General features: G+C 39.2%; 1 protein-coding gene across 1 annotated transcript; it reads left to right on the plus strand.

Moving 5' to 3' along the window:
• Window positions 1-4736: 4736 nt before the first annotated feature.
• On the plus strand, window positions 4737-7248 carry LOC114414533 (transcription factor MYC2-like). The gene has a single exon (XM_028378826.1). It carries the CDS (start codon window positions 5053-5055, stop codon window positions 6964-6966), a length of 1914 nt encoding a protein of 637 aa, XP_028234627.1. The 5' UTR covers window positions 4737-5052; the 3' UTR covers window positions 6967-7248.
• The last annotated feature ends 1710 nt before the right edge of the window (window positions 7249-8958 follow it).

Genomic DNA, 8958 nt, shown 5'->3' on the forward strand with positions numbered 1-8958 from the left:
ACAACCTGTTCTAGATATAAATATTTCCGATCATTGTCCACTCCTATTGAAGACTTTATACTCTAATTAGGGTCCCAACCCTTTTAGAGTGTTTGATTATTGTTTCACACACGATGCTTTCTCAAACTTTATGGATGAAGAATGAGGAAAAACGACAGTTGAAAGTTGGGCCTCCTATGTTCACAAGAAGAAATTGAAGATTCTTAGAGGGAAACTTAAGGAGTGGAATAAGGATGTCTTTGGTAATATTCAATGGCAAAATTTTGAAATCAAGAAAGCAACAAATGAGATTGATAAGAAGGATGAAATGGGGGTGATGAATGAAGAGGATGTTAAGAGTATAAGAGATCTTTTTGTGGACTTCAAGAAGGTGGTAAGAAGGGAGGAGTCCCTCATGTATCGAAATCAAGAAATCAATGGCTTAAGGAGGGGGACACAAATTCTAGATATTTCAAACAATCTTCAATTGGAGAAGGATGGAGAGTTCAATAAATGGTTTATTAGTACATGGTGACTGGGTGGATGATCCAATATTGGTTAAAAAGAATGTGAAAAGCTTTTTTCTGGAAAGATTTCAAGATGGGGAGAGGATGAGACCAAGGCTTGATGGGGTGGCATTTAAACAACTAATTGCTTTGGAGAATCAAATGTTGGTGTGGAGGTTTGAGGATGTAGCATGAGGTAGAGATAGCAATAAAAGCCTGGGCTTGGATGGCTTTAATTTTAAGTCCATTAGAAAAAGTGGCCAATCCTTAAGGAAGATATTTTGAAGGTATTTGCTACTTTTACGATCATGGTGTCATCACAAGGGGAGCTAATCCATCTTTTATTATACTTGATGAATTTAGGCCTATTTGTATCATTGGTTGCCTATATAAGATCTTAGCAAAGGTCTTGTCTAGAAGGATTAGGAGAGTGCTTAGTGGGGCCATTGATGGAAGGCAAGGTACATTTATAGGAGGAAAGAATTTACTTGACGAGGTGGTGGTTGCAAATGAGGTGGTATAGGGGGTGAAGAGGGACAAGAAAGAATGCTTGATTTTCAAATCGAATATGAAAAAACATATGATATGGTCTCCAAGTCTTTCCTATTTTACATGATGCATAGACTTGAATTTTGTGGAAAATGGGTGGGGTGGATGAAGAGTTGTTTGGAGTCAGTTAGTTTCTCTATTCTTCTTAATGGTAGCCCAACTTTGGAGTTTAAGCCACAAAGAGGCCTAAGGGAAGGTGAACGTTTTTCGTCGTTCCTTTTCCTCGTTATAGTTGAAGCCTTAAGTGGGCTTATGAGGAGAGTTATGGAGAAAATATGTTTGAAAGCTATAGGGTGGGAACTTCTAAGGTGGAGATTAATCTCTTGCAGTTTGCAAATGATACTCTTTTTGTGGGAAAGGCTAGTATGTGTTAGTCAGTGAATACGACTAACTTTTGTGTATAAAACTTGTGTAAATTGTATCAAACTCCTCCAATTTATGGGTATTTTGTAGTGTTGTAATTAGTTTTTGCTAAAGATAGGTAATAAATACTTAGTACTTCCATTTTGTGTGTTTAATAATCATTTTTCTCTCAATTTCAGGTTAATTAGGCAAGTTTTGAAGTGCTGATTTTCACCCTCTCGCTAAGCCAATCTTCTGGCTTAGCGAGCCATCCGCTGTGGGCAACACATCTCGGCTGAGCGCGAGGAAGAATCTGGAAGAAGGATGAGTTGTGCATATTCGCTGAGCGAAGGGTCATTCCGCTAAGCACACCTCTTCAGTCCATCCGCTGAGCGAGAAAAGCCGCGCTAAGCCGAAATTCACTAATGCGTGCTAAGCGGTTCAGAATTGCGCTAAGCGCACGGGCACGAACAAAGCCACCTATTTAAGCCTGAAATTAGATTTCTGAGAAGAGTTTGGCCTTTTCTTGAAGCTTCTGCATAATCGAAGAGTTCTAGAGAGAGAAAGGTCCAAGTTCCAGAGAGTTTGAGAGAATATGTTGTGTGAAGATCTGCAGAGATCAGAGCTGGAAGAGGAAGCCGTCCTGAGAGCTTGAGATGAATTTGTGAGTGATTGTGAGGTCCTAGAGGTGGAGGAGACATCCCCACTACTTGTATTTCTGCAATCTTTCATCTTTCTCTTCTCTTAGTTGTAAAGGAAGCTTCCCGGTTATGGAAAGTTAAATCCTCTGTTGAATCTTCTGTGTAGGTACTTGATGTAAATATCTTTTTATCTATTTAATGATGTTTTGTGTGTTCACTGTGCTATCAGAACTTCATTCTACCATGCTTTTGCCTTGATCACGTAGATGCATGTGTTTTTAGGATCATTCAACAGTGGAAACTGGTCTGATTCTTAGAACTTGATAGGACAGGGCTAGTTTGTCGTATTTTCACGAGGAATCGGGGTACGGTAACCTAGTTGTTGTATGTTTGTCTTAATGCGGTCCTGGCCGAGTTTAGTCCAACATGAGGAATCTGTGGATGATGCTTGATCAGGATTAGGCTAGACTATCATGAGGAATCGGGGTTTAGCATTCCAAGATACACCATAGAACGCATGAGCATTGTTAAGTAGAGAATACCCTTCTAACATCAGGCACCTATTAGGAAGACCAACGTGTTGTCTACTTGTTTTTACGCATCATTTCTCACGTGATTTTCCCTTTTAATAGTTAGTTTACACACCTGTTCATAACAAACACATCTCTTTTCACACTAGATACCTATTCACTGAAATAGCTTTACCAGGTAACACAAGTTTCCCGAGAGTTCGATACTCGGTTCTTACCGTTTTATACTACTTGCGCGATCCGGTGCACTTGCTGGAAGCGAATAGTATGCATAATGTCTTTGTGTTGAAAGAAATGCTTTGGTGTTTTGAGCTTGTGTCAGGTTTAAAGGTGAATTGTCCTAAGAGAGTAGGGGGTTGTTGTTGGAAGTGGTACACAATAGAGATATGCATTAGTCTTGCATTGCAAAACTATGAACATACCTTTTAGGATGGAGGTAGGAGGTAATTCAAGGAAAAAAGATATGAGGGAGGGGTTCTTGAAGAAGGTAGGGAGGAAACTAGCTAGCTGAAAAAGTAAAAGCCTATTACTTGGGGGTAGGTCATGCCTTACTAGATCAGTTTTTACATCTATGCATTTATATATGTTGTCTCTTTTTTAAAATGCCTGGGAAGGTGGTGAAGAATTTTAGAAGGCTAGAGAGTCTTTCTTGTGGGGAGGGTTGGATGGTGAGAGCAAGTTTTCATCGGTTAAGTGGAATATCGTGTGTCTTTCAAAGAAAAAAAAGAAAAAGGTCTGAGGGGTAAAGGATATCTCTCTTTTTAACGATGCCAAGCTGGCAAAGTGGAAATGGAGAATGATGAGTGGTGATGGAGGACTATGATGCAATGTAATATCAATAAAGTCAAAATATGGAGGTTGGCAAAATTTGGTTAGGAGAGGTGGGGGACAAAAAGCTTTTGTATGGTGGAAAGGTTTTTTTTCGGCGGTGATGGTGTGGAGGAGGTGTGGTGTGTATGAAGAAAAGGGGTGGTTTGATTCTAATATTGTTTGGTAGCTAGGAGATGGAAGTGAGATAAAGTTTTGGTTAGCCCTAACCATATGGTTGTTTAGGGATTTGGTGATTATATGACATAACATTGTAATTCTCATGGTTCCATCTTGCAACATATTTTGTGTTTGGGCTTGTTCCTTAATAAAGTTTTTCTTTGGTTATTAAAAAAGTAACACACTTTCATAAATCGAGTTGAGCACTTAAAGTTTTGGTTTAGCTTGTGAAAATAATTGATTCCTCAAGTTTGACTCATTTATTTAAATGAGACTAAATAAAAACTTGAACTTGATTAGGTTTGTTTAAATTTTTTATGTACAATTGCGATGAGGTTTGAATCTAAAATCTTATGAAAAATATCCAAATCCTCTTCACCACCGAGATGATCCTAGTGGTTTATTTCAAACACAACTATTTTTGCTTTTATGAAAATGTTAAATAAAATTTTAATTTTATCAATTTATATTTAATTATCATTTTAATAATATATGATAATCTACAAATAAAAACATGTAATTAACATATGACATGTAAAAAATCAAATATTTTACACTACCTCATATGGTGGTAGTAGTAGTGGTGGTGTAGATGGTGGTAGTGAGAGTGACGACGAAGGTGGAGGTTGAATAATATCGACAACGACCATTGAGGTTGTGACAATAACTATGGTAACGATAATAGTGTGGTGATAATGGAGGTGTTGACAATTAGGGAGGTGATGGTGATGGAATGGTGGTATTAGAATGGTTAGAATGGTAACAGTGATGAAAATTTCTTTTAAGACCAAAAAAGAAATTCAAAAAGATTTTTTTTCTTATTGTTAAAAAAGAATTAAATTTATTTTAAAATAAAAATAAAAATCATTTAATGATTCTTTTCTACCTATCGCATTTAATTTTAAAAATTATATTTAAAAGTCATAAGCTCACCACCATCCCGGCATTAATGAATAACTTAACTCGATTACAACCCTCTTAAAAATTAATGTTAACTATCTCATTTCTTCTAGTTATAATACATCTACTGTATCTTGTAAACATAAGAGCACCTTCCAACATTCACATAGTCAAACTATTAAAAGATGAAATATATAATGAGCAACCTGCATGCAGCTATTTCTCAGTTCTCACGCCAGTGAAGACAGTTTTCCAGAGAATCCAATCAGAAACTGCCACGTGTCCCAATGTGCCACCACTTCTCTGTTTCCTTGGCTCAGGTTAAGAATAGAAGGCATCTTTTTACAGCCTCTCCCATTCAGCGATTTAATCGGCGTGTACCTTTCCTGGAAACCTCGCACTTTTCACAGTTTTCACTCAAATGAAACCCAAATACACTCCACATAAATACCAAACCCAAATCCACCCCCACTCACTCAGTCACTAACCTTATCTCTCTCCTCAGATAGATACACACACTCTCTCTTTTCCACTCCCTCTTTCGCCGCCAAAACAAACCAAACCCACACTTCACTCTCACTCTCATCCAATTCCAAATTCTCGTTGTTGGTGCACTGAATGACCGAGTACCGGATGAACCTGTGGACCGACGACAACTCCTCCGTCATGGAGGCCTTCATGAGCTCCTCCGACCTCTCCTCCCTCTGGCTCCCCACGCCGCAATCCGCCGCCTCTACTACCACTCCTGGACTGGAAACCACCCGAGCACCGCCGCCTCAGTCCCACTCCCTCCTCAACCAGGAGACCCTCCAGCAGCGCCTCCAGACACTTATCGAAGGCGCCCGAGAGAGCTGGACCTACGCAATCTTCTGGCAGTCTTCCTACGACTATTCCTCCGGCACCTCCCTTCTCGGCTGGGGAGACGGTTATTACAAGGGTGAGGAGGACAAAGTCAAAGCCAAAGGCAAAACCCCCAAAACGACGTCGTCCGCGGAGCAGGACCACCGCAAAAAAGTCCTCCGCGAACTCAATTCCTTAATCTCTGGCCCCTCCGCTTCCGTTGACGACGTCGACGAAGAAGTCACCGACACCGAGTGGTTCTTCCTCGTGTCGATGACTCAGTCCTTCGTCAACGGAAGCGGCCTCCCGGGTCAGGCTTTTTTTAACTCGAGCCCGGTCTGGGTTGCCGGGCCGGACCGGCTGTCCGAGTCGGTCTGCGAACGGGCCCACCAGGGGCAGATGTTCGGGCTCCAGACTCTGGTCTGCATACCGTCCGCAAATGGCGTCGTTGAGCTCGCCTCCACGGAGGTGATTTTCCAGAACCCTGATCTGATGAACAAGGTGCGCGATTTGTTCAACTTCAACAACAACCCTGAAACTGGTTCCTGGGCGTTGAATTGCGTTGCCACCACCGATCAGGGGGAGAACGACCCTTCCTCACTCTGGCTCAACCCTGAAATCAGAGACTCCTCTACCGTTGCGCCGCCGAATTCAACGGTTAACAAGACTCTGCAGTTCGAAACCCCTGGTTCCAGTACCTTAACCGATACCCCTAGTGCTGCTGCTGTTCATGTACCTAAATCTAATGGCCAGGGTTTCTTCTCGAGGGAATTGAACTTTTCGAATTCATTGAAGCCTGAATCTGGTGAAATTCTGAGCTTTGGAGAGAGCAAGAAGAGCTCTTACAACGGGAGTTTCTTTCCCGGTGTTGTTGCAATTGAGGAGAACAACAAGAAGAGGTCTCCCGTTTCTCGGAGCAGCATTGACGATGGGATGCTGTCCTTCACATCCCTGCCGGCTGCAAATATAAAATCTGGTAGTGGTGGTGCCGGTGCCGGTGGTGGTGATTCGGATCACTCGGATCTGGAAGCTTCCATGGTGAAACAGGCAGACAGCAGAGTGATGGAGCCGGAGAAACGGCCTCGGAAGAGGGGGCGAAAGCCGGCCAACGGCAGAGAGGAGCCGCTGAATCACGTGGAAGCCGAGAGACAAAGGAGAGAAAAGCTGAATCAAAGATTCTATGCTCTACGAGCTGTAGTTCCAAATGTATCCAAGATGGACAAGGCATCGTTGTTAGGTGACGCCATATCGTACATAAATGAGCTGAAATTGAAGCTCAACGGGCTGGATTCAGAGAAAGGGGAATTGGAGAAGCAATTGGATTCAGCCAAGAAGGAACTTGAGCTCGCGACCAAAAACCCTCCTCCTCCTCCACCACCACCACCTGGACTACCTCCATCTAATAACGAAGAAGCAAAGAAGACAACGACCAAGCTCGCTGATTTGGAGATAGAGGTGAAGATAATTGGTTGGGATGCGATGATAAGAATCCAATGCAGCAAGAAGAACCACCCTGCAGCAAGGTTGATGGCAGCATTGAAGGACCTGGACTTGGAAGTGCATCACGCAAGCGTGTCCGTGGTGAATGATTTAATGATCCAACAAGCCACGGTGAACATGGGAAACAAGTTTTACACGCAGGAGCAGCTTCTGTCGGCACTCTCGTCCAAAGTTGGCGATGAACAACGATAGTTCGTTCTGTAGCTGTAGCTGTCTATGTAAAATAGTGTTCTTGTAATTTTGGTTTGTCCTTTTTGGTAGCTTAGAGTAAATTTAAATTTATTGAGGTAATTTGATTTGGGAGGCTGAATGAACCAGGGATGGTATCTCTCCAAATCTGCGGGGAAAGATAGGTAGCAGCAGCTCTGATGAAGTCGAAGTGTATTATTTTTGTGTTAATATTATCTTTTAGATTGTATATACATGTTTATGAATTATCATAAAATCTGAACTGAACTTAGTGAATTTTCTTAAGGTTGTTATTTATTATCATTGATGGCTTTGCTAGTATTGTGAGATCATGTTCTTTATTCATTTATGGTTAATCTCTAGTTTGGTTTTGTGTGTGCTGCTGCTTCTTGTGGTATATCTGGCTTATCTGCTACAGAATGGGGGCATATTTTTGAAGTATAAATCTTGTGATTGAGTTGTCAATAATGTGTATTGGTTTGTCTGATCTATTTATGATGGGAAGGCTTTGATTTTTGTGTGGTGAAATTGAGCCAAAGCAAAAGGACAAAGAAAACGTGCTGGGGAACAGTGGGGTATTTTATCTTCTGTCCTTGTTTACAACGGAATCATGTACCTGCTCGAATGGGTGGCCCATTTTCAACCATGTGAAAAATGCATACCCTTGCAAAATTCTTGGCCACCCTACCTCTTTGTTGGTGGTTAAGTCTCCTTTTGAACATATAAAGTTATGACATTATTATTATTATTATTATTATTATTATTATTATTATTATTATTATTATTATTATTATTATTTATGTTTTTTTCCTTATTTGGTTCATAGTTTAATTACTGTTTAACTATTATTGAACTATTAAACTTAAATTAATGTTTTTACTGATTTAATGATGGATTTAATTGGTTTTAAAAGTATTACTTGAGTGTTTACTTTTACTCATTTATTACGTTGAAGTTTTTGAGTTAATTTATTTTGGTAAATAAGTTTTTGACTTACTAGCACTATTAGATCTCTAGTTTATTTTTCCCACCAGCTAAAGGCAGTTTCCTGTTTTGACACTACCAACTTTAACACTGAAAATATAAATCCTCGACATGCATGGTGGATTAAGGCAAAAAAAAGGTGTTCAATTCTCCTTTGCCCCAAAGAGGGGCTGTGTACTAGGCTCTTGGCATGTGCGTGTTTGTGGAATCAGAATCACTCCAAATGCACCAACATGAATAACTATAGTAAACAAGTCCTCCATTAGAAAAGGAACTAAAAGTGAGGTGCTTTCTCTTAAAGCTATATTGGAAAAACACACGGAATCGGAAGCTGACTTTGAAGTTCACTGTTCACCTATGCGAACCACTTTTGCTATGTATAGTGTGCATAAAAAAAAAAAAAAACAAACAAAAATCTAGCGTTTCTACAATTTTAATCTAAATTGATTTCGGTTAATATTAATTTCAAAGTGAAGGGATTTATGTTTTTAATATTATTATTTTAAAAGTTAGTTAGTAATAATTTTTTTTATTAAATACAAAAAGCAGCTAAAGTTGCTTTAATCAATTTTGAACTCAATTAATTCTTCATTGTAAGACTAAACATATAAATATTCACCTAAAATTATGTTAATTGATATTTTAATGTGATTTTAGATTATTTAATGTGAATTTAAACATGCACTTAATGTTATAATAGGATGAAATCTCACAAAATTAATTTTAAATAAAATTAATTTTAAACTAAGTAATTTATGTTCGGATGTTTTTATTTTAATAACTAGTAAGTAAAAATCGATAGATTTTTTATCTACTTCAAAAATTAATTGAAGTTGTTTTAACTCAATTAATTTTGGAGACATAACTAAACATATAAGAATTTACTTAAAATTAATCTCATTTATTTGATTGTGATTCTGAATAATCTAATACGCAACTAGTGGATGTACTTTCCGAGATAGTTTTCATGCCTTTTGTGGTTACTTCTCAGTTTATACTAGGATTTCTACC

This window comes from Glycine soja, chromosome 1 (genome assembly GCF_004193775.1).
Source record: "Glycine soja cultivar W05 chromosome 1, ASM419377v2, whole genome shotgun sequence".
Taxonomy (NCBI): Eukaryota; Viridiplantae; Streptophyta; class Magnoliopsida; order Fabales; family Fabaceae; genus Glycine; species Glycine soja.

Coding starts and splice junctions, on each gene's coding strand:
- LOC114414533 (XM_028378826.1), top strand. CDS start 5,053: ATGACCGAGTACCGGATGAACCTGTGGACCGACGACAACTCCTCCGTC.